The sequence below is a fragment of the Fusarium pseudograminearum genome, chromosome 2, assembly GCF_000303195.2.
Source record: "Fusarium pseudograminearum CS3096 chromosome 2, whole genome shotgun sequence".
NCBI classification, from domain to species: domain Eukaryota; kingdom Fungi; phylum Ascomycota; class Sordariomycetes; order Hypocreales; family Nectriaceae; genus Fusarium; species Fusarium pseudograminearum.
Genome location: NC_031952.1, coordinates 43,460 through 68,837, shown reverse-complemented (window position 1 = coordinate 68,837; position 25,378 = coordinate 43,460). Strand labels below are relative to the sequence as shown.

The window sequence follows — 25,378 nt, the reverse complement described above, 5'->3', positions numbered from 1 at the left end:
ATGATTGAATCCGTGGAAATGTCCTGATTTGGCGTGATAGCTATTGTGAACCTCCACTTCATAGGAGCAAAGACGCCGATTCTGTGATGATAAGTAAAGACAGTCGAAAGACATGCAAAGAGTATGGTATGGTAAGCGCGAGGCCAACAGAAGCGAGGGTGGTTGCAGTATTATAAACTGGTAGTCGATATCGAGATGGTGTACGGTGACGGGCGGAGGGACGTGGGTTGGGATATAAAATACATTGGAGTACTGGAAGATTATCTTGGTAAGATGCAAAACGTTTCTCTACTTAGACAAGAGTAATGAGCGTCAACTGCAAGATACTAATATGAGTGAGTAGTGGAACTAAAAATGCTGGCTAAAGACCAGGATTAATTAGACTTGTGGCAGGGTTGTTCTACAACCAGACAAAACATAACTACAACATTATCGATGCATATTGTAAATAAATGGGGTTTATTGCATGTAATAAGCTAGATTGCACCTAAGCTGCTCTTGGAGATGGTTTGCGTCGTATAGGCTATAAGACGATTGAGGAAGCTTGTATCTCACGGCTGGGATCCGGTTGTGTTGATAGGGTGGCCTTGGATAATGAAGTCTTCGGGCCAGAATTTTAGCTCAACACTATTGCTAGAAGCCTTCACCACATCGTGCAGGCGGACTGAGTCAGGCGGGTTGCTCTGGATGAGAAGGATGCCGTCGTCGCGCGACTTAGGGTCTTCTTGAAGCCAGTCTTCAAAGCCATCCAAAGTTTTATGTCCGTCTGACTTGAGGTACTCTTCCAAACGGCGGAAAAGCTTCGGCCATAAGACAGCCTCTCTCAGGCTTGCCAAGATTGGCGTCTCAAGGATGAGCGGATCTCCTGGAAAACCCTTTGATTGTGACCAGACGCCATTGTTTGCCATGCGGGCAGCTTTTGACTTGGTGGCCAAATGTGCGCGTAGATTCTCCGGAAGAGTGTCATAGAATGCCGGGAAGACATAACCGCCACAGAGCAGGGCGGTGTTGACTGATTCATCTACCAGGCTCTCATCTAGGGAGACGAGAGAGCCATCCGAGCCGTGCACGCTGCCATCGCCTTTGTAGACGAACCCGATCAGCCGGCCATTGGTGTCAAAGCCGTTGGACAATACATGCCCGCTGACTTCTTGATTGTCAGAACTGACAATGAACGGGGGATCGCCAGAAAATCTCGCATCCTTGAACCCGAGCATGCACAATAGCTCGTCACGAGCGGCTGTAGCGCCCTTCAACTCCTGGTTTTTTTCCAGAGCATCAACAGCTTCTAAGCGGACATTGACACCTCTATCGTTGATGGGGCGAGATCCTCGCAGGTCTTTGGCGAAACCAACGTTGTCAGGCTTGAACCTGATGGTGTCGCCATCCGGCTGCATGGGGTTTGCGATGATGAACTTCCCGTGTAGAAGCTTGAACATCTTGGATATGCTTTTTAAAAAGAATTCTTAAGAGACGTAAATGGTGATGTATGTATCCTGTTGATGTGTAAGGTGAAAGAAATTACAATGCCGTGCCGAGGTCATATATATACTTGATGAATACCATTTAACCGCATATTTCTGGGATAAGATTTTCGTAACAACATGTCCTAAAGCGATAATTCACTGTTATCGAATTTGAGGCAACGACGCCAATGTCGATCGCATGCGCCAAGGATACCTCCGCAAGTTCAGCTCCAGTTAAGCGGAATGTGACACATTTGTTTATTGGGCTGAGAAGAAAGGCGAGATGAGTCTAGACCAGGTTTCAGATGTCAGCATACAATGCAACGTCGATGAGCCTAATTATTAAGTCCGTTGTACACATTCCCAAGCATGTATTTGGGTTGTTGGGAGACAGTGTCTAAAGGCCTGTCAACCCTCGATGTAGTGCCAGTTGCCGTGCACTTACATGTTACTTCACCCTTAACCTTATTTGCAAATGAAGTAGTCTATCAAACACAGGATATGGACGATCTCTGCCGCTTGAGGTTATGGGTACCCAAGTATAACTGAATACCGCCAAGTGGAAGTTAACCTGCGGTGCCCTCCGCTTTTCCACGGAAGGTGAGCTGGATTAACCCCACTACCTATCATTTTGATTCAGCCGCATTATACGCAGGGGTGGTAGAAATGTGGTTAGCTGAGACACTGAAACAAGCTCAACCAGTCGATTCCTGCACACTAGATAACAACGATGTTTACTGGCTTTGACGAATTTGGTGTAAATACATTGCAGCAGGATTTATTGCCGACTGTGGCGCTCTCAAGACTTGCTATGAGACAAGTTCTATTTGGTCCAGACCCTAGAGTCTGTCAGTCAAAATTGCATGTGCGAGTCAAAGTACGGGCATCAATCGAAAGGCGGTGAGGAGACAACGACGTACTATTCCACAGGCAACTCTTTAATTGGAATGAATGGTTTCCACAAGTGCCGTTCGACTACACGAGGAACTAAGTTAGCGTTGGACGGTAACTTAAATAGAACGACATAGGAATTTGCTCGGGTTCAGCAGCGTAAAGGACAATACAATTACATTTTACTTTGACGAACCCTTTTTTCAAGCCTTACCGCCACAGCGCCAAAAGCTGATTCGTCTGAGACATACTAACCTTGGCGTTTTTGCAGCTCACAAACCATACTATCTAGATACACTGTACAGCGGTCAAATGACGGCGCCATGACGAAACACGCACAAGTGGAAATATTTGTCTGTTTCTGACTCTGGCATTGATTACATAGAAACTTTGGCCCACGACGAGACCAATCAGCGCCCGTGTGAAGAGTCCCCTCAAAGGCACATGAGACAGGTCCTGGCCGGAGCTGCCGCTCGAGGACGATGATACGAAAGTGACGACGGGCATTCACGACGGTGCAAGTGATTACACATGATGTATTACCACGAACAAGAACAGCAGCAGTAGTAAATGGAAGAGCTCGTTACGGCATCATGAAAATGTAAATCCGTGTCTTCCCCGCAGGTCTCTGGCGACCAGTGGGTCGGTCACTTTTCTTGAGTCTTTTTGGGGAACGATGCTGTATTTAATTAGATATCATGTGGTCTGAGTGCGGTTTGCTTGCTGTACTTGGATTTTCGAGTGGCTGTATAGAGGGAGGATTGTTGGGTTTGCTACCTGACGCAACCGTTTTTGCCTTGTAAGGCGAGAAGGTGCCCTACCAAGAGGCAAGTTCCTCTACATCGACAGATACAATCCAAGTATTATGAACGCTCAAAGCGAACTGGGAGGTGAATCATTCTTACCGACTCGGCTTATGTGGACTCGCCACAAGATTTCGTCACACAAAGTCAGCGAATATGTCGTCATGAAGCTGGCCCTGATGCCCGATCTATCTCTGAGGTACTGTGGCTTGACATAGCCGACGCATATGCGTAGATCACTTGGGGCGAAGCATTAGACATGGTGAGTGAACTCAACATGCTAAGGGTCATTTCTGTCCATACAGATTTGAGGAACGGAGGGTATGGAGGACAAGGGGAATGAGAGAAACCAGAGAAGTGTAGAGGAAACAATAGCTGATGCGTGAGTTAGGATTGAACTTGGGATTCTAACGCCGCAGGTAAGTGAAACCTTGAGCCGTGCAGGGATATCCGGGATTTTAAGGCACTGAGGCACTTTGCGACTGAGTATTATGCGGCTCAGCCTGGGATGTTTTGTCACGGTCACGAAACCCGGTCTGTAGGTAAAATACGTCTCTTTTAAAAAGGAAGTCTCTACTCCTACCTCTTATCGTAAATTCTACACTACTAGCTCTATTAGCCAGGGATGATAGATTTAGCTATGGGCGAGTGAACAATGGGTGTTTTGCTGAGCCCCAAAAGGCTCGTATTCTACTTGTGTGTGAGCGAGTCACCGGCGCCACTTTTGACAAGCTATGTCCAACAAAATTCAGGTACTTCCCAATTATCAGACTATTAGTGGCAGTTATGGCCTACGAGGGGTGTAGATAGATGTTGTAGACAGGTAGCATCAAGCAAGAACAAACTGCACTCTTGAAGACTTTAGCACAGCGAACTTGGTAGGCATACAGCATTAGCTTTGTCGTTAGCACTTTAATCTTATCTAAATAACACGGGGGAGACCAGATGACTCGCAGATCTAAGTAATGAAGATCGTAGACATCGGCTGGCTATGTGCCGTGGTCGCTTGGCGCTGGGAATTTTCGCACCTGGATCTGCACGAAGCATGGGTTACCTGCTTGTTCATGCATCGCCATGTTTGCTCTAGTGGGGACGGCGGTTGACATGTCCCGAAACTCCGAAACGAGACTGTGCACCTCTGGTCCACTAATGACAGGGCTGTAGGAAATGGGTCATGACGATACGATAGGGCAAACCTAATGAGCTCTCTCTCCCAGTTCTTTGAGTTACATACTATGATGCTTTGGGTACCAGCGACCTTGCGACAGATTGTCTCAGGGCGCTTGGCAGCAGTTGATAAACGTTGTCTTACGTACGTCCAGTCTGCTGAACTATTGAGAGGAAATGCCGGATGAATCGCGAGACCTACACTCGTCATATGCCCGCTATGAAATTACTCTAGGGTTTGTTAGAATGTCACCCCCAAGACTTGTAGATTGGCCCAAGGTCGCCTATAAAAGGACAGTCAAAGTACTGAAATTCCATCCTCTTACTCGTGACTCTGCTTTTCCATAACTTTGACCAACAATATCTTCACTTCTAGTCTTTTTGCATTGCACTTTCCAACCTCAAGCAAATATACGTTTTTCAACTGCCCTTCTCAACACCTTTGCTCTAGCCGACATCGTCTTATCCCATCCTGGTGCTGATGTCAAGGCTGAGCTCCTGGAACGCAAAGCCTTCTTGACCAATGCAAAGAGGACTGACTTAAGCCACTGCGCAGAACAAATCAAGGCCCATGGTCTTGAACAACGAGGTATCGAGCGCCGCAAAGCCATCGCCCAGGAGAAGTCAAAGAGGGGATTTATTAAACGCGATCCCGCTGATTTCAATAAAACCCACGTGCCTAACGCTCCTTTCGGGCCACAGACCCCTCTTGATGTTGTCTTTGGCACCAATGCATCCTGCGTGTTGAGCCCAGAATAATTGAAGCTGTTCTCTTTTTTTCATTATTAAGTATTACATTGGCGATGGAATTCCAAGTAAAGCAACCATTTAATTTACCGTCCTTCATCCCATTATACTTTGATCAATCATAACATCACTGACATGGATTGGCTCACAACGGCATTTAGGTAGACACTATATCCACAGGTGATTGTATTTGAATTTTGTATCTTTCAGGTGTATACCTAGAAAGACGCAGTCCGCTAACTGGTTTTTTTTTCAAAATATGACAACATGGGGGAAAGGAGGTAACAGCAAGGCCGCTAGGGCTCTGTACATATACTATGTGTAGTATTTTGGAGGTTTTCATCATTCCTAGCATCATGACTCCGCAACTATCACAATACAACACACACACACCAGGATATTATAGCTACACCTTCTTCTACAGATAGATGTAGCAAAAAGGCGAGTTGCCAAGAGTATCGAGCCCGTCTTCGATAGTTATTAACGGTGCATTGACCCCCATGTTCAGGACATCAGATTTGACGGCGTCTCTACTGGGAGGTGTGTTGAGGATGGTGATTGTTCCGGCAATATCCTTAGCCTGTCTTGGATGTAGAGCCTGCCAGACACAATAGATACGGTCGACCATAGAGTGGTGGAGGAAGAAGACGGGATCATTAGGGGATGAAAAGAGATCTGCTGAGTCGCCCCCTATAACGAAATGCCCAGCAGCATGCATACCCAAGAATTTATCGCTAAATCGTCCTTGGAACTCATCCTGCATAGCCTGAATGGTGTTTGACGCTTTTCCGAGGGTGATGTTGTGGAGATTCGGAAGATTGAGCCACTGGTTAATAGAATAGGAACTAAGATCGCGGCGGAGACATCGTGGGTTATAGTTGAGCGGCGTTTTCGTAGCCTCCATCCCAGTCATGCCAGGACTGGGGGGTCCTAGATTGGCGACAGCTCCGACAAAGGGGCCGCCCTTGATACAACCGCCGCCCTTGCCACTAGGGATAAAGATGTTCTGTTTGCCAGACCAGGCGCCGTCATGCTCGAAATACTTACCGTCGCCACTCATGCTAGTTTCAGAACCATCAAACAATGGGTTAGTAGCAAAGTCACCAGTCTCGAACCAATTCCAGTACTGTAGTAAATTGTAAGCTGGCGTTGTGGATACCTAGGACTCAACTTACTGGCTGTGTTCCCTTGTAGCCGCACTCATCTTGGAGAGCCTTTTCGTACGCCCAAGTGAAGTACCGATGCCAGATAAAAAAGTTGCCCTAGATGTCTATTAGCCATTCGGTTGATAATTAACGAACAATCGAAAAGTCTACTGACAGTTCCGTGGATGCTCAAGGTTTGATTGATGTGAACGGCAACAAAGTCATCATATCTGCTGCGAGCACCAGGTGCAAAGGTCTGATCGGCTTTAGACGGCTTCTTGCGCAGACACAGCACGGCATCAATATAAGCCTTCTTGTCTTTTTTGGAGAGTGTCTTCCTGCAAAAGGTCAGTAATACGAGAGAGCCTGGAGGACTTGGGTTTCTCACCAATCACGGCGGACAGCGGCGTTGAAGATTGTGCACTTCTTGGGTCCAACAGACCTTTTACTAGACTCTGTGTCTGCGTTCTCGAGTGCAGACGTCGCTTGTTCGTTAAGAGACAGAATGAGGTCCTTTGCCGACAATTGATCGGTGGGTGCTGCCGATGCGACCTGGCTTGAGGCGCGCAGTAGAGTGGCGAGGATTCCAAAAGAGACCTTCATGATTGACGTTGAAGTTCTCTTGCGCGCCTAAAGTACGTGAATTGACGATGAGAAGGAAGAAAAAACAGATTGAATTCGGGATAAAATAGGACTAGATAACTTATGATAAGCTGATATCCAGCGTACCGGAACAATTAATATCCCACAGGCGGAAGTTTTGATCCCTACCCTGCATGCGTTCGCCAAGTCGGAGTCACATCTAATAGTAGGTAGCATTGCACCACCAAGATACAATTAACAGCCTACAGGGTCTGGCCTGTCTACCCGGAGTGCGGATCCGGCATTCCTGACCGAGACTGAGATGATCAAATCGCCCTTGCGAGGCAGAGTCTGCAGAACAAAGGCACAGTCCACTAAAATGAACTGAACGGGAGAGTATTTTTGACTAGCAAGTGACAACCCTTCCTTGGTAACGAATAACATGCTATTGCTGCAGACTTTACTGCAAATCCATACTTTACATGAAACTCGACTAATTTCTTGTGCGAGGGGTTAAGACTGAATATGGAAGGTAGATAAATCAAGGTATTTAGCCGACAGCACAAATTTTGACTAACAGCAGACCAACAGCAAGATATACGAAGGATTCTGATGCATACAAGCTAATATGGCATCTGAATGGGGAAATCTACACTCCTTGTATGATCGAAACAGACGCCACCCAGCGGAATAATGAAATGAGTAGCAAGCTGAATGAGACGGACAATTCGAAGGTCCAACTAACCATCCCGTCTCAGTATTGTTGCCAATTTTCTCCAGAATATTTTGAATCGAATCACTCAAAATGCCTTTTTCAAGATGCCGGCTCCTCCACCATTTGTTGTAAACACTGACCCCAAGCGCGTGGCAGAATCACAGACATCATTGATCATAGGAGTCATTACTGCCATCAACTTTGTCTCGCTCGTTGTCGTCGCTGCAAGGACCTATACTCGCTTGGTTATTTCCAAGTCCCCGGGTGCCCAAGATGCACTTATGGTCTTGAGTGCTGTAAGCTTTTACTAGGTGTCGTTATTGACAGCGTCTCATCTTATGTCAAATGAACCAGCTTATTCTCTAACGTTGCATCTAGTGTACTGGGCTGGCGGGCACCATCATCCTCTATCTCCAGATCCCACACGGTCTGGGTAAACATGCCGATACGATCGAACGAGCCGACTTTACCAAGTTTAGCAGATACAGCTTTATAGTCACAGTAGTCCCCCTTCTCGGAGGAATCGGCTTTCTGAAAATGGCAATCGCCCTCGAACTCATCAAATACAATGGTAATTCATGGAAGTGGTACAGGATTACCCTCCAGTGCATGATTGGTATGCCTCTGCTTCCGATCCGATACACTGGACTGATGGACTGATCCGGCTTTTGCAGCGTTCGTGGTTGCATATACAGTCGAGGCGTGGCTTTCGTTCATTCTTTTCTGTAGTCCAGTCGCAAAGCAATGGGATCGGTCACTAGAAGGATCCTGTTATCCTATTTCGATGTTTATCGCATTCGGTCTCGCTAATTCCGGTAAGCAACAACCCAAATCATTCATACACAACAACTTCTTCTGATACGTCTTCAGCCTTCAATATCTTTACTGATATTGCCTTTGCTACGTTGCCTATCCCACTTATCTGGTCCTTAAAGATGCCTCTCAAGACTCGAATCTACCTCATTGTTGTTCTGAGCCTGGGATATGTGTATGTGGAAACCTGGCCAGCTACGTATTATCCAGCTAATAACTTCAAAGTGCTGCTGCGATGGGTTTAGTGAAAGCTGTCTCCCAGATGAAATACAATCCGGCAGGCGATAACACATAGTAGGTCAAAGTATATACAGGACTTGGTCAGAATCTAACTGTTTGATCTATCGCAGCCTTTACGATATTCAATTTTGGGGCCTGTGAGTATACCCCACTCATCTTGCCGTCGCTTTCGAACTTACAATATTATAGTCTCCAACTCAACGTCGGCACCATCGCTGCTTGCGTACCATCTCTTAGGCCGTTGGTGAAGGACATCCTGCGACTGAAGACGCTGACCCCTGCGTACGGTTACTCAAACTATGGACAACGTCAACACAGCCTGCCGCTTTCTACGATTGAGGGAACAGCTACTCCTTCTAGCTCAAGACAAGGAGACCAAGTAGTGCAATCCAAGTGTGGACATGATCCAAAGAATGCGATTTACGTCGAAACGGTTTTTGAACTCAAAAACAGTAGCCAGGTCGCTATTCTAGATACAGATGGCACAGAGAGACTGAATGTTTAAGGCGCATCTGATTAGATATCAGAAACTACTGTATCGTGTTCACTTAATTTCAATTTCGGCTGGCAATTCATGTGTCGATAGGTCGTGAGCCTCCCAATTATTTAAATCTATGCTACATATGCCGGCTTCGAACCTACAAGCTTCATCTACTCGTCAGCGAGGCTTTTTTAGACCGAGGTTACGTCGCTTCATGAGAAAAGAACATCTCTGTAAGTACAGCGTCAGCTGAAGGCCTTCAAATGCTGAGTCTCTTAGTTAAGTAGCATCTCTGACGTCGATACTTAAGACAAAATACATAAAAATACAATTGTCTAGTTCGCCGATTCTCCTGTGCAATTTGTCCAGAGAGGTATTGCATCGCAGCCTTATTTCAACCTACTCCGCAACCTTCTCCCACGGAAATCTTCCCATGGTCCGTCACCGCACTTGGAATGCCTCGTTCTGGAGCCTGTTCTCTGTACTCTGCCTTTACCAAAATATAGGCGTATCGGTTTTGCTTATGTAGTAAAATCACAGCCGTTGGATTCTCTAGGGGTGGTATTTGTGAATGGCTCGGATACGACTGAGGCATCAAGATCTTCAAACTTTATTACCATATAATTAATCTACATCTGTGACCAGTCATCTCTTGTTGCCAGATTTCGATAAGAATATAAGTATTGAGGGTACATAGTGATATATGCTCTTTAATGTGAATTTTAAAGAAAACCCAGAAAAGGCACATACTCATGCCTAGTCATATCTATGTTTATGGGCAGCACATGTCTTTTTCCTCATATATGGCACCTCAGCAACCTGAATATTACCAAGGAGGGACTAGCCTGGCACCTCGCGATACGATGATATCCGGCTCAACTACTCTCCAACAACACTACGTATCTGCCAATCTCTTGTATTCCCAGCCAGGATAACTGCGAGCGCAACCACAAATGCACCATAAATAGGGGTCGATTGTTGCATGAATGCTAGTGGAGAAGGCCCATAACCTTGCAAGGCATACATGCAATTGGCCATCTTAGACAGTCTTTATTGGACGTTCTTAACTTTGAGGCTAAGTATGAATATAGTCTAGCGGTCTATAACAAACCCGTTACCTATTCTAACCAACCCATTTGCCGAAATAAACTTAAATTAATTCAGCCTTAGTGTTGTCGTCGGACTTCTTCTGACGAATCATAAATCTGGAGAATGTGGCTAAGGCGGCTAGTCCCAGATATGTTCAGGGGCTCAGATGTCAGATCTACTCTTGTCGGTACTTTGGTACTGCCAAGTGTTAGACTCACAGCAAAGAATATGCCGAATAGAATATACAGCGACAACTAAGGCTAAAGAGGAATGAGGCAAATATGACTGTGGAGTAGAAGTAACCAGGAGTTGGCAACGCTAATCCTAGTCTGGAAGTTTTTAGGGCAGAGCCAGGTTCAAGGCAAAGCACCCCATACTTCATGATAGAGCGAACATGATTCTGCCTTGTCTTCGGACTTCAGAATTTGGGCCCTATTGGGAGAGCCAAGGCCGAACAGAAGATCAAATACACTATTTATACCTGAGTCGTTGTCATCGTAACAAATAGTTTTCACAACAAGCTCCTTTCCAACTTACAATCCAAGCGATTCTTAAACATTCTACTCTATCTTCTCAAACGAGAGCCTTCGGCTTTACTTGAGTAACAATGACTTCAATCAAGACCACCATTTTCCTCCTCCTCTCAGGCTCTCGAGCTGCAACCATGAATTCACGAGAATACCGACCGGACGAGCACTTGATGCTCGTCGACTGCGGCATCGGAGCTGATGGTAACGCCAAGTCAAACGAGATGGCATACTATTCTGGGTCTTACAACCCAGGTGGCGGTGACACCAAATGGGTACAACCAGACATGATTGCAAACGTGCCATGGGACGGTTCGTACCCATGGAGATCAAGTGGTGTTGCTGCCCAATTCTCCAACGGCGACACTTTCCAGGTCGCAATCAATCCGGCTATCAAGGATTGGGAGGAATCCAAGAGCTACGCAGGTGACGCAAAGCACACCTTTGGAAACGAGCTTAAGTGCTGGGCCGAGCATGGCAGACCGGCTTTCGAGCTTCCGGATGGAACAGCTTGTACCAGCGCCTATATTTGTTTCCATCCGCCAGACAACCCAGCACCAGCGCCTGCCACTGACTTTCAAGTGGTAACCGACTGGGGTATGTCCGAAGAGGAGATTCAGGTGCGCGTGCAGGGAACCAACTCTGACGAGGCAAACTGGACACCTGAGAACGCTTTCAGCAACATTAACGAGGACGATGAGGGCCTCCAGTGCAAAGGAAAGTCTTACAGCATTGGCAATGACTGCAGCATTACATTTGACGATTGCTTCTTCTCGGCGCGCGACAATGTCCCCGCCATGAAGGAGGCCCTCATTAAAGCCGTGGCACCTGCGGTTGCAAAGACGAGTGTTACCAAGACAGGCCGGTATCGCGGCAGTTGCCGAAACGAGGCAATGTGCGAACCCGATTATGAGTTTGAGTACCTAGAGTACACGTACCCTGTGGCTGGAACTGTGTTAGTCAGTGTACTTCCTGATGGAAAGAGGGATAAGGCATCTGTACAGGCAAGGATTCATTGGACTGTTTCGTGTCCTAAGGCGGGTATTTGCGGTTCCTTCTGCGATAGCAATCTTCAAAGCATTGTTTCCTATGGAGCTGGGCTTATTAAGTTGCCTCCTCTTGGAGTATGGGCATGTGCAGCATGCGGGAACTAGCAGTGTTGGTTGAACCGAAGCTACCCTACACAACGCAGTTAGCAGCTTGTTTTAGTCAACTGAGCTTCAGTACAGTTTTCAGCAAGTTTATATAAGTACAAGCCTAATCAGGTTTAATATAGTATGTAAGCTTTACAGAGGGGTAGTTGTTAGGCTACATAGCTTCTAGTAGGCATAAGCACAGTATATATTAATTTCCACCAAATGCGTTTAACACTTAAAGAGTCTTAAAGGTTGGCAAATGCAAGCCCATGATTACTAAGATTGAGGGCATGAGTTCAAACCCCGGAAAAGGCAAGAAAAGTAAGCTTAAAAAGCACATAGTGTGGACAACTAAATCCAGTAAGTTTATTCCCATTCTTCAAGAATTGATCAAAGAACATATCATATCCAGAAAAGAATATCCATGGTCTTTTTTGACGTCAGGTCAATTTGCATTCCAGAGCCTCTAGAATTCCAGGGTTAAAGCCTCGGGAAAGACAGCGTCGCGCGGTACTGCTAAAGATTAATTTTAGAGAGATAGCTACGGTAAACGATACTCTATGACTCGAGGGAGAAAAAGATGATATTTTTATTAACCGTCAAGTTGCTTTCTCAAAATGAGTCCGTGATAAGAATCAACAAACTGGCTGTATTACCTGATGAACCACATGAGACAAGAATCAATTAATCCTGCGACTCGACTCGACCCGACCCGACGCGACGCAACACGCGTTATTAATTCGCTCGGCCGACCTGACTCGAAACTTAATTCCTTTTTCTATTTGTGGCAATTATTACCCCTTCCAGTAAGACATTGTGCGGGCGCGCTTCGTCATTCATCCATTTTCTCCTTCGCTTCTAGAGAAGTTATGGACGAGTATTAGTGACAGCCAGCTGCTGTTTGTATAAACTCCAATGCAATTCAGTACCCTACCGTTCCAACATGATGTCGGTTGATAAGAGAAGAGCAGACTATAGCTAAGCGAAAGTGCGAAGCGCGAATACGCGAGAATGGCAAGTTTTCATCCTTCCTTTTAATGTCTGTGTCAGTGGCTTTAACATCGGTCAGCCCGCGAACATGTGTTATGTTTGTCCTCATGAGAAGTCGAAGGAGAAGCGAGTCACTACATATGCAGATGAGGTCGTTTGGAACTATCCAGCGCTAGAATATAGTCCACAGAAATAACGATCATAATACAGAGCCGACTGAATCAGATTGACAAAAGGTGTGTCCGTGTTCTTGCCGAGAGGATCTGTGTCAGCGTCCTTGAAGGTCTAATCAGGCACCAAATCCCTTCATGCTTGTATTAAATACGGGTTCGCCTCCCGCGAAGGTGCCTGGTAGTTTATTGGCGGTGGCCTCTTGCACCCCTTGATGTGTATCATCGAGCTGCATGGCCCTGTTGTAGTCTACTTCCAGATTGCAACCGCCTGTACAGGCTGCATTTATCGCCATGCCTATTCTAGGCAACTGGAAGCTTCTGCGCTGCATCGTGTTACCTCGACGCAAACACGCCATCTGCCACAGAAATTGATTCGACGGGAGCAGGCCAATAAGTGGCTCTCGCTTTATCCTTGAGCTCAGACAAGCGCGAACCTGCGAAGATTTGTAAAATTTGGAAGCAATGTTTGTAGGCCGCTGCCTGCCTGCACATCTACAACTGTTCCCATGAACACGTTTTCTGGCGGGTCTCGTGTATAGTGGAATCGCTTGGGGTATGGTAGCTGTTGCTCACTTTGACGGTGGATCTTAAATCGTCCATTCTAACGTATGGAGAAGACCGTTATCCTGGATATAACCTTGATGTTGACTATTCTGCCCGTGTTTGTGTTAAAGTCGTATTAGTAGGAAATACAAATAACGAGTGTTTGCCCTGGAGAGTGTTGGGGTACGTTTGAAGGCAGAAAACGAGGGACTAAAAGCATGATTCCATGGGCTAGCCGATGACAATCTGGCACAGCAGAGGAGCAAGCTAGGTGTGGTTGAGTTAAGAGTTTCACATACTTGTTGTCAGGTGTATCATTTATGAAGTCTGAGACATGCTTGCGCAAGAGGGTAACGAAAATGGAGCATTTAAGTAATATTAATGATATGCTGTAGATCACGCGAGCAATCCATACATACTAAGATGTTAATTAGTAAGAGTATTAATATTGTATATATTGTGAGATAGATACCTTTAGAACTTCACTCTAAAGATAATTATTTAAATTTTCATCTTTTGTTCCCAAGCCAGCATAAATGGCTTTAATACTAACAGTTGTATAAGCAATATGCAATACCTAATAACGTATTAATATCCAGTCTTGTCTTATCTGTAATATAAATCCCCTCCCTATACGATTACTTTACGTTTGGGCCAGGTCTTGGTGAGTGTGTTACGTGATGTACTCGGTGATTCAATTTACAGCCTGCCTAGCTATGCAATATGACTTCGCATAACATAAAGTGCCTTCTTCTAACAGTGGTAATTAAGAAAGCTTTGCCCCCGTTATAACCCTTTCTTATTGACTTCCCTAGCTTGCTATAGCAAGTCGGATAGCTAAGCCTTATATGGCTTGCCTTTGACCTCTCTGAGGAAGTTATCTTCCTGCTTTGTTTGCAATGCCTTTACTGAGGATATTGTTAAGCTGTTGCAGCTTGTCTTTTTCCTTTTTTAATTAGTGAAGATAATCTCTACTAGGAGCCCTGATTATTATAATTAGAGTGTAGCTAAAGATGGCTGCATTGACGATCTAGTTGTCTATGATGGCTAGGTCTTTTGTGATAGCTCTAGCCTCTGTATAGATGATATTGTTATTATCTAGTAGGGCGATCTGGATGGAGTAGGTCAAGATAGAAGGCCTGTTGCAGTAGGCCGGGTGCTACCTGTGGAGGCCCTGTCTTGTAGTCGGTAGTGTTTTAGCAAGTGTGGATGTCAGCAATAGGGATCAGGGTGATAAGCTGGGCAATCTAAAGGATAAGTCAGTTTTTTGAGACTTGTCGGTTAAGTTAAGAGTGGTTTTTTCTTTAGTTGTGTTAGAAGAAGGGGATGTAGGTTGTTGAGCAGCGATTTTGTATTGTGTGAGATTAAGGTTGCATTTATGCCCTACTTTCTGACTCTCGATATAATGTAACCTATTTTTTTTAACGTTGTATAAGCCATCAAATAAATCCCCTCCCTAGAGAGTGTATATTAGGTCTAGTCTCTTTACCACGCTTTGACATACTTACCAGATGCATAGTAATAGGTCTAGTGAACCTTATCGATTTAAAAAGTTAAGGAGGTACTAAGAATCACAACTAGGTTTAAGAACTTAATACGTGAAGGTTGTGGGTAATTCGCGCTAACGCTTGGCGAGACCGTTTCAAGCAATATCGCTTACGGGGAACAAGAACCAGCGCTAAACTCAAGCCACATAAAGTTTAAAATGGCGAAGTAGTGTGCATGCCTTATCTATAATCCTTGCATTCATCTGAAGAAGTAAGCTAACCTCTTCTTTTTGCAGTGGCATTAGAGGCTTTAAGCCACTTAAGGTCTGGGCTCTAGGATGTCAGATCATTTGTTCTGGTAAACTAAGCTACGGCTAGATATAATTCCACTGGTAAATGAAGCCATATTTCCAATATCAGCTATTGTTAATCTATGTAAATGTCATTAGAGACTTGACGGTACTACTTTTATCTCTACTGTAAATACCACTTTACATATAACATAATAGAGGGAGACATTGTAATCAGTTATTTATAAACTGAGCATTGTGTAACTTTTATTTATCTTAAGTCACCGTCGGAGCTATCCGTATATCTTAGCTGGTGGGGTGGGGGGAGGCAACGAAATAAGCCTAGGCATAAAAGTGCCACATTGCTAGTTTTCAACTGTTTAGTGTGAGATTCAACCTGTTATAATACAGCGCTAGCGTGTATCGATGGCGTAGTGATGCTGACTCTCAGAATAGGAAATTGTGGTTGCATCTTTAAAGGGGTTCGACAAGCGCGTGGAAAGGCCCATATTGATCTAGAACGTAGTATAGTGATGGAGGTGTTATCGACACGGTTTGTGGCAGAGGACCCACGGAAGCTCAAGCTCTTGGTGATTACCGTAAATAATAGAAAGAATGCTAGGTATCGGAGAGGGGCAAAGTTGCGCGACAGGTTTAGGCGACAAAGTCAAGCGAGTTGGTAAAGTGGAATAGTGAGTATTGAGAAGAAAGGGATTCAAACTCAAGGCGGGAGGTGGAAGGTTGGAAACACATCGCATATAGTAGGTAAGTCCTGCTTGTGAGTAAAACAATTTCATCAAGTTTAAGATACGACAAATACGGACCCGCTAAGGGTGTTGTAGTATGCCCACACTTCTTCTCTTGTGATCCCTTTCCAATCCCTGTATAATGTTTTCATTATTTGACTTTTTATCGAAATCCCAAACGAGCTTAGCATTAGGAGAAAAGAGGCGGGCCCCGTGTTGGGACGGTGATGGATTTATTGTCGACTGGGAGATAACTGTATTGTCTGCTCGGTGTAAATAGTGTAAACAGTCGCTTTTAGTGGTAGCCTGAGCGTAATCCATCTCGTCTCTGGACGCCGGGCTGCTAACGTGCTGAGAAATTTGATTGATAATGAAGTGTAGCCTATCTTCGGTAGCGTTGCAGTTTACATACTTTGATCTAATGAAATAAATTTATTTTATTATGCAGAGAATGTATAGGACCTGACTTTTGCTCTTTGGGCGTTAAATATAAAGCTAAACTGTTAGCTCTATTAGTAGTGATAGGATTAGCACGCGTCTTCCCACTTAAGCAGATTGACCTACTGTAGCTTACCGTATGCCCAGCCTTAACCTGTATGGTAGATCTTACCAGTAGAGTTGAGGACTATACAATAATACTTGCCCTACTACTTAATTAGTATGACATCTGGATTATCGTGGCCTTTGAGCGATTATATCCCATTTGTCAAAGCGATACAACCGGTCGTCAATACCTTGCAATACTTGTACCAGATGAAATCATCGTTTATATAACTGAAAGCAGAGCCAGCGAGAATGAGCTAGGTAAGTATTATGGGCATAAAATAAAACCGGAATACTGCTTACTTATCTCCTTGATATTTATATACTGCTCGTCTGTAATCAGGCCGATGTATGCTCCTGGGGCATAAGAGTTGCCCAGGTCAACCACAATAGACGCGTGTAGCCCCCCTTAAGGTATAATCTGAACCAGGTTTTACCAAGGACAGACCAGCACTCCCCAGTACCCACGCCAGAGACGCTATCTAAACAGCCAAGGAGGAACACTTGGCGGCAGATGGAGGTACAAGTGAGGAGTTTAGAACTAACCTCAAAATGTAAGAACGAGCTTTACATACACATAAGAAGAGGCAGCATTAGCTTCAGCCATTTACTACATATGAGCGAGTTGCGCTACTCTATTATCGCTGGGGTTGACGTTTCCAGCATGAAGACAACCGAAACAGCGGAAACATTGAGTCAGAATGAAAGCATAGAGAAGACGTAATGAATGCAGTCGCTTTAACCCTCAGCTGGTTTGTCACAGGCTACACTACCCAATGCGAAGTTTAAGATTATATGTACGTCTTTAAAGTTAGTGAAACCTTATCTATCATCTGTAACAAACAAAGCTTCTCCTTAAACGGTTCCATGATCTCATGATGAGATGCCACCCAGACTCGCCCAGAACCCAGCCATCAGCCACATTGACCCCAAATTTCTTGGCATTAAAGTCAAAGCGTAGAATGGGTAATAAAAACCTGTTCGTCCCATCTTCTGCCACAAATACGTATTATGTACCATAAGCGCTGCAACAATTATTGTCTTCAACTTTACTCTTCACGTCCACAGTTTCGGATTTAAACCTCCGTCTACAATTATGGCTATCACTGGAAGTGAATCCGATGAAAATGCCCAAGAAAACAAGGGTCCAGTTGTGATTGCAGTGGCTATCGTCATGATAGCTTTAGCAATCCTACTTATTGGCTCACGATTGTGGTCCCGTTGGTCCATTAAAGCACTGGGGAAGGATGACTTAACAGCTGTTATTGCTTTGGTACAGTTCATCCCACGCCTTGTTCAATTCTTATCTTTAACACTCAATCCCTAGTTATTCATTATAGGAACAAGTGCAACGATCATGGCTAGTATGTTTACCTATATGTATCCATATAGATATAGCAACTGACCCTTCATAAAAGTGACCCAATACGGACTTGGCCAACACATCTGGACCTTATCTGACGATATCTTGGTCTTATACTTCCGAGTAAGAAGGTCTATAGTAATAATGAAGTGAATACTAACATTACTACGGAGTAGGCATTTTGGATCTCTATCCTGTTTTATTTACAGGGTATTTATTGGATAAAAGTTACCATATTGCTCCATTACCACCGAATTATGGGTAAAATAGCTCTTCGATGGGTTTGCGTCACAGCTATTGTTCTTATAACTATGTGGTGTATAACCCAGACTGTTATGGCTTTAGTTCAATGTATCCCCATTCAAGCAGTCTGGGACCATGGCATTGATGGGAAATGCATTCCTAACCAGCCAACCCTATGGTACATCCACGGGGTCGTACATATTGTCTCTGACTTTATTATTATATTAATGCCTCTTCCCATTATATGGAAACTTCAGCTCCCTTCTTCACAGAAAGCCTTCCTTTTTAGTATATTTAGTCTTGGCTTCTTGTAAGTTATGCATTCTATATATTTGCACCTATGTATTAACACTTGGCTTAAGCAACATTGCTATTTCAGTTCTGCGGTTGCAGTGGCTCACACCAGCGAAAGACTTAACCTGGTGGAATGTCACTCCAGCATATTGGTCACTCGCAGAAATGGTTTCCGGACTCGGCTGTGCTTGCCTTCCTACCCTCAAGCCCCTACTCTATAGGGCCAAGACCTGGTTTCCGCGGACACGATTCGGTGACAGTACTATTTGCCTTCAAGATGACAGTTGCGACAGGAATATAGAGTTGAGCACTACTGTTATAGGTGGAAAGGACACGAGCAGTGACCGCAGAACACAGCCGAGTATGGACGCGGATGAAAATGAAAGAAATACACGATAGAGTCAAGAGTAAAGTTGATATAATTCATTATTGGCTAAATCTAAGATTGACTATATTGCTGAGATTAGTATAGAATGAATAAACACAACAATGTAAGAGATTTCAGAATAGTTCGATATTGTTTGAAACATTATTTTTAACACTAGTTAATATTTGGAAAAAGAACAGTCTGTAGACTAAGACCGTTTAGATGAGCAATTACGTACAGTAATGGCTCTAGAAATCCACAATATAAGTCTAATACTAGCCACTACTGCAGGAGCTACCTCAAGGTTCCACGCGGCACCTCCCGTGGTATGCCCCATCCCCGTGCCCAGACGGAAGTTACCAATTTAACCCTCCCCTAGTTTCGAAGGATCAATTCGTGATGAGTCGACGCTATAGACAGCCATGATCAAGCCCCGATGTAGCCACAGTTAACTTTTGCCTATTGTAGGTCTTGGAGATGGATTCGACTTTTCGATTTAGCCGTGAGTAAGCCGCACGGTGAAGAATTGACCGAGGTTCTGGCCCTTGTAAACATTCTCCGCTTGAGAAGGGCACCCGATGTTAGCAATAGTCTGAATGGAATGGATTTTGGCGATATGCATTCTCTGATAGGCTGAGGGGATGACGACGCCGTTTCCGATATTTTCTGGTCGCGAGTAGGTTGCTTGTTCACTCCCGATACTCCGGTTCGTAACGTGGAATGGAGATCTCCCTGCAGGTGGCTTGAAACTAAGCTTACTACAGTACAGCACAGTAGTCGAGTAGTCCACCACGCATTAAGCTGAGCCCAGTGCCATGTTAGGGTTAGATAAAAAGGTGGAGATACTGTTGGGGTTTTTCTACCACTGAAAATTTGTCACACCATGACATGATTTCAATCTGCAAACATATAACCCCCTCTGTAAGTCTTATCTGTCCCTATCTATGCCTATCTGAAAAGTATCCTTTACACCTTCGTTTAATTTCAATTGTGATTATGGGATTATAAGGCGATGCAACTCCCTCACCTGCATTCCAAACCCTGCCAAACGAGCTGTTTAGTGCCATTTACGCTCTACTCTTGCAATCGCGACATCAAGAAGTTGGGTCTGGCTTGTCGAGCCTCAGGAAATAAGTCGCCTTTGAGATTTGACCATATTTTTATCCCTCTAAACGCATGCAATACCGAGGGAAAAGAATGGACTTTGAGGGATTTTGTATGTCTTTGTAAAGAAAGCATCATTCTGACCAGGAGCAGATTGTACGACAAGAGTAAATACTAGGGCAAAATCGAATTGCAGAACCAAGTTGATAACCTAATGCCCACTCAAGACTCACTGGCACACTATGCAGAATTCTTTCATCAGCAAAGCGAGATATTGTTATTGGGCATAGATGAAGAAACATTTCGGTGCGCCGTGGAACGGTTCCCGCCACTCACAAAGGTCATCGTCACGGAAATCATGATACAATGTTAGCTGGTATTCGAGATAAATTAGGCCAGCCAAAGAATCAAGATCAGCATTTCGATGACAGTCAACCGAATTTGTACAGGCCGCTACGTATGCCTTGGCAAAGAGGTTCAAGAATACATGTATAGCAATGGCCCCCTCCCCTTTGTAGCTCGTGATGGAAGGATTAACGCTCACTTCGCATTTTGTACCAGTATTGTAAATAATATGTTCGATCTTGGCGTTGCGCAACCATATCAAACAATTATAATGCGTCTCAGAGAGGTGCTAATTTCTCTGACAGTAATGTATAGTTTGAAGAAATAAAGCTATACTTATCTCGTTCAATCTAAAATGCATGAAGTTCATCTACAAAAACCGGCTCTACACTATAGGCAATCAAGTGTGTAATAGAAAGAGAGCTACACAAATGTCGAAATGTACCAGACATCAAGCACAGATGTCGTGCCTTCATCCGAAAATGTAGTTTTGATATTCTTGCGGAAGGCGTTAATTACCTCTATAATATTAGCTAAAGATTCCAAGGATTTACCGTATTACTGGTCATGTCCGTAGCAACCTCAGGCTGGTGCTCGATCTGGTACTCTAGGGAAGAGAATACCGATAGTAATCCTCTCAGTATCGTGTCCACTAGGTCTCCAACGTTTATGGATCACGAGGTTGTTTAAGCAAGTCACAGTAGTTACAACAAGACTTATTTTAAAGTGCCTTTAGAGTTATTTAAAATAAAAAGAATTTTAGCAAGTATACTTATTAGTAAATTGCTAAACCCTTTTGCAATAATTACTCACTGCAAAGCCTCCACGCAGAAAGGGTTAGCAGTGAAAGTCCCCTTTGGATCATACGTCTGCCTGATCTTCTGCATTTTCTTGTAAGTCTCCGGATCGTAATAAAACTGCCAAACATCCTTCATGTTCCAATCACCATACGAACCCCAGAGAACCCGTCGATCCGCCTTGCTAAAGTACTTCGCTCTGCCTTCATCATTCACCGCCTGCCACTTCATAGCTGCATCCTTGGTATCTTGATAGAACACATCCCAGGTTCCCCCAATCGTGGCATCTCGGAAGCAGTACGCTGTACCATTGCCTGCATTTCGGCGAAACATGGATTGTTCACCCCCGTAGACTTGGAGTTGGGATGAGACCCAGAGACCGTTGTGTTTGTCTTTGATGACCTCGTTGATACGGCCGGCGAACCAAGATGACCAGCCTGTTTTGGAGAGGTCGGTTGAGGTGGTGCTGTTGGTGCGCTTGTCGTAGGGGTAGGGAAACTCGCGAGGGCTGCCGAATAGCCACATGGAGGCGATAACAGACATCGGGGTGCCTTCAGGAGCCTCTTTGACAATCTTGAACTCATTAGGAACGTTCTTGATCTGGGTAAAGAGCTCGGACGAGTATGGCTCTTCATCGAAATTGACCCATTGTGCGTAAACGACAATCATTGCGTACTTGAACTTGAGAAGATCAGCAATGTTGTCCTTTCCATCATGAACATTATCTGGCAGTTTCTGCTTCAGTTCGTCCTCAGAGCCGGGGAAAAGATCTAGAAGATTAGCTTGTCTGCTGATAATATTGACCATAAAGTCGTAACCACGAGGCAACTTGGGATTTTCCCCCTTCTGCACGAGGATATCAAGTAGAGCCTGAAGTGTCTCCTCCTTGTAAGCAAAACCAACCCAAAGGCCCTTGGAGCCCTGGTGACTCTTGTCATCCTGAACTTCGATCTTGAAGTGCGTCAAGACACCAAGGTTGCCGGGACTGCCACCAAGAAAACCGTAAAATAGATCTGGGTGGGAGTCTTTGGTGATTTTGACTACATCGCCTTTGTAGTCGACGATCTCAAGCTCACGAACCCAGTCTCCAAGAAGACCGAATGATCGCGCAAGCATGCCATAACCGCCAGTTTGAACGTGTCCACCAAGGCAGACAGTAGGGCACTGGCCAGTCGGCATGAACACGCCGTTATCTTTGAGAAAGTCAAAGATCTCGGTGAGTTGCCAGCTAACGCTGGACCGGAGGTACACCTTGCCATTTTCCCTTAGGATATTAAGGTCAATGTTGGGGCGGCGGAAGGTAGGCTTCAAGTCTAACTGGATACCCTGGGAGCCAGTTGACGATGCACCACTGTATTGGTGACCGCCAGATCTGATGGCGATAGGCTTGCCCATTTTGGCCGCGGCTTTGACAACTTGTTGGATGTCCTCGACACTAGCTGGTTGCAGGATCTCGGAGGGGTTCATGTCACGACTGACTCCGTAGGTAGAGGTAGCGTAGATGTCGTTGGCACGCTTGTAGGCAGCTGTGCCAGGGAAGAATTGGTTGCCTTGGAAAGAGGGCTCCATTTTGGCGGCGATAGTCATAGATGAGAGTAGAAGAAGCTTGAACCGGTGGATTTATGGGGGATATGGAACGACGATAGCTGGTTTGCAGTCTACTCTTTATACCAGTTGTCTGATCCTTAATGAGAGGCCACTTCAACATGTAAAATATCGCACAGGCTGCCAAATCATTCAGCTGAAGACCCAAGATGCAGGCTCCATCTCCGAATGGGGTATCTGCATGCCAATGTTTTCAGCTCTCATCTCACATGTCAATAAAAACACCAATATTTGCAAGAAAAAACAGACTGAGTGCCCGTTTCATTGCAGGTATGTGGTAGACCAACACGGCAAAGCGCACTAAGAAACGACCAATCTAGACTCACCGGGAAGGGCCGTGGTCAGTCACTTGCGCGGGAATTCAATCCCGCCCTCATTCTTGGCAGCATCCCCACCTATGGGATAGATGACAGCGCAAGTCAATTGACACCTAATTCTTCTCCTCATTCTTGGCTGCGGCGAAGTGGTGCCATGCCGGTAAGCCACAGGTTTTTAGCTTGCCAATTCCAGGGTGCTTACTGGACGGGAGGGGGAGTACTGAGCATAAATATTGGAAAATCGTTCGAGTTGAGATATGTGAAGATGTCAGCGTGTTTCTGCCGCGTCACGTTGGAAGCGAATTTGCCTTTGTGATGTGAACGCTGCCACTGTGTGATATGGAAACGGAGCAAGAGCCTAACTGCGTTCAATCGTTTTCTGAGATAGGTTTGTACTGTTGTAGCATAGATTGTCTACGACGAGGCATGTGAAGTGTATTGCGATATGAATAGGTATTGGTATTGATCTGGACCGGCAAATTGCTGACAAGTAACTACTTCTGTACGAGTATAAGACCTGTGAGTGTATCCTCAATCTTTATTCCTCGCCAAGAAGTTCAAAAACCTCAATACATTCAGACACCCTTCAAATTACACAGCGAGCACAATGGCCCCTACTAAAGAATCGTCGCGTGTTGGTATTCACCTCGGCATAGACTTCCAATACGATGAAGTCAACTTTGATCCTACCCCTCCTCCTCCAAGAGATGAACCTGATCCTCCTCTGGGTATCTTGAGCAGCTTCACCGGAGCCTGGACCGGAACTGGCTTTAACAACATCTTCCGACCAAACTCCGTTGCCCCCACTACTACCACCTTCACCAATCCCGTTCTCCCTGCCCCTCCTTCTCCTCCCAATGTCTCAGTTCTCGAACTTAATTTGACACAAGAGGATCTCGTATTCTCTCAACCTCTTGGAAAAGTCCCCAATCGTGGTCTTGAGCAGCAGAATGATATTGTTATCAACGGTGTCACGTATCTTCAGACTGTGAATGATGTTACCAACACGGTTACGGGTAAAGGTGATGGTGCCAAGACGGGCATTCACACTGAAACTGGCTTCTGGTTGAACGTTCCTCAGACTCAAAACAATCCCGTGGAGGGAAACACACTTGTCCGTCTTGGATCTATTCCTCATGGAACTACAATCAATGCTCAGGGCAGCCCTCCAGACGTAACCGAGGGACCACCGCAAATTAGCAAGCGACCAATCAGTCCGTTTGTGATTGGAAAACCGGATGATATCCAGGTCAAGCCCAGCCAGACAGCCGCCCTCAACAATACAGCCCGTCTGCCTCAGGATCTCAGTCTCTTCATCGAGCAAGGCACTATCACCCAGGATATTCTTGACAACCCAATCCAGATCCTTCTCGACATCAACAGTCAGCTCAATATCACAGAGACTAACACTTTCACTGTCTCTACTCAGTTCGCTCCAACCCCTGGTGGCGGCACAGCTAACATCGCTTTCCTCGTCGGAGCGAGTAGCCAAGGTCCCAATGCAGACGCCGTGCAAATGGAATCTACATTCTGGGTTGAGACCATCAAGTCTGAGATTACAGTCCAGGACTACACTCCTGGAAAGGCCCTACTTCTGCAGCCAGCCTATAAGCCGATCCAGGGCAAGATAACTCCTCCGCTGCCCACATTCTCCGTCACGCCTCCTGGTCCTGTTACTGGCCCCAAGACGATTCCTGTGACTTATACACAGATTCAGTACTCGCAGACTGTTAACCTTAATTTTAATGGGTTGACTTGGCCGCATTTGTCGCTTGCTACACTAGTGCCTTCTCAGCCTATTAAAGTTAACTATTTATCTTTTTAGTAAAGGAATTATACTAAGGTATTAGTATTAGCTTTATCTATTATAAGAGGAATATAATATTTTATAAACTAAGTCTATTTTAATTAAAGTTTATTTTTATATTAAGTTAAAAGGTTATAATTATTAGTAAAAATTAAAACTATTAATATAGTAAAATAAAACATTTTTACTCTTAAGTTTAATAGTTAAATATATAATAATCTTAATATTACTATAAGAAGAGATATAGTAAAAAGTTAAGCTTAAATTAAATATAATATATAATATATAATAAAATAAGTAATAATAGTAATATATTATATATAGAAATATAAAATAAAATTAGCTTTATATAGTTTATATTATAAGTATAACTATTAAGTATATTTACTATAATATAATTAATAAGTAAGTAAACTAAATAAATAAATAAATTAAAAATATTAACTTTATACTCTTAAATATATTTATAAATACTATAATCTATTTAATTAATTAAAATTATTTATTATATTCTTCTTTAAATACCTTTAAAGCCTTTTAATAAGTCTTTATATTATATTTA

General features: G+C 44.5%; 7 protein-coding genes across 7 annotated transcripts, besides 5 other annotated features; 4 read left to right on the top strand and 3 right to left on the bottom strand.

Moving 5' to 3' along the window:
• Nucleotides 1–551: 551 nt before the first annotated feature.
• Nucleotides 552–1,439, bottom strand: FPSE_11582 (uncharacterized protein; the record flags this gene model as incomplete). The annotated part of the gene is made up of 1 exon (XM_009264699.1): nucleotides 552–1,439. One exon carries the CDS (start codon nucleotides 1,437–1,439, stop codon nucleotides 552–554), a length of 888 nt encoding a protein of 295 aa, XP_009262974.1.
• A 4,053-nt stretch (nucleotides 1,440–5,492) lies between these two features.
• Nucleotides 5,493–6,822, bottom strand: FPSE_11583 (uncharacterized protein; the record flags this gene model as incomplete). The annotated part of the gene is made up of 4 exons (XM_009264700.1): nucleotides 5,493–6,200; nucleotides 6,250–6,336; nucleotides 6,395–6,557; nucleotides 6,608–6,822. The coding sequence occupies 4 exons, from the start codon at nucleotides 6,820–6,822 to the stop codon at nucleotides 5,493–5,495; spliced, it is 1,173 nt and encodes a 390-aa protein (XP_009262975.1).
• A 798-nt stretch (nucleotides 6,823–7,620) lies between these two features.
• FPSE_11584 (uncharacterized protein) lies at nucleotides 7,621–9,074 on the top strand (the record flags this gene model as incomplete). Its single annotated transcript, XM_009264701.1, has 7 exons — nucleotides 7,621–7,812; nucleotides 7,895–8,132; nucleotides 8,191–8,331; nucleotides 8,387–8,504; nucleotides 8,555–8,623; nucleotides 8,680–8,706; nucleotides 8,759–9,074. 7 exons carry the CDS (start codon nucleotides 7,621–7,623, stop codon nucleotides 9,072–9,074), a joined length of 1,101 nt encoding a protein of 366 aa, XP_009262976.1.
• A 1,672-nt stretch (nucleotides 9,075–10,746) lies between these two features.
• Nucleotides 10,747–11,820, top strand: FPSE_11585 (uncharacterized protein; the record flags this gene model as incomplete). The annotated part of the gene is made up of 1 exon (XM_009264702.1): nucleotides 10,747–11,820. The coding sequence occupies one exon, from the start codon at nucleotides 10,747–10,749 to the stop codon at nucleotides 11,818–11,820; it is 1,074 nt and encodes a 357-aa protein (XP_009262977.1).
• Nucleotides 11,821–12,495: 675 nt separating this feature from the next.
• Nucleotides 12,496–12,524: a microsatellite.
• A 5,407-nt stretch (nucleotides 12,525–17,931) lies between these two features.
• Nucleotides 17,932–18,873, top strand: FPSE_11586 (uncharacterized protein; the record flags this gene model as incomplete). The annotated part of the gene is made up of 5 exons (XM_009264703.1): nucleotides 17,932–17,938; nucleotides 17,993–18,060; nucleotides 18,267–18,358; nucleotides 18,479–18,490; nucleotides 18,543–18,873. 5 exons carry the CDS (start codon nucleotides 17,932–17,934, stop codon nucleotides 18,871–18,873), a joined length of 510 nt encoding a protein of 169 aa, XP_009262978.1.
• A 2,226-nt stretch (nucleotides 18,874–21,099) lies between these two features.
• On the bottom strand, nucleotides 21,100–22,656 carry FPSE_11587 (uncharacterized protein; the record flags this gene model as incomplete). The annotated part of the gene is made up of 1 exon (XM_009264704.1): nucleotides 21,100–22,656. One exon carries the CDS (start codon nucleotides 22,654–22,656, stop codon nucleotides 21,100–21,102), a length of 1,557 nt encoding a protein of 518 aa, XP_009262979.1.
• A 960-nt stretch (nucleotides 22,657–23,616) lies between these two features.
• Nucleotides 23,617–24,834, top strand: FPSE_11588 (uncharacterized protein; the record flags this gene model as incomplete). The annotated part of the gene is made up of 1 exon (XM_009264705.1): nucleotides 23,617–24,834. One exon carries the CDS (start codon nucleotides 23,617–23,619, stop codon nucleotides 24,832–24,834), a length of 1,218 nt encoding a protein of 405 aa, XP_009262980.1.
• A 50-nt stretch (nucleotides 24,835–24,884) lies between these two features.
• Nucleotides 24,885–25,045: a repeat region.
• Nucleotides 25,046–25,047: 2 nt separating this feature from the next.
• Nucleotides 25,048–25,212: a microsatellite.
• Nucleotides 25,213–25,248: a microsatellite.
• Nucleotides 25,249–25,340: a repeat region.
• Nucleotides 25,341–25,378: the final 38 nt, after the last annotated feature.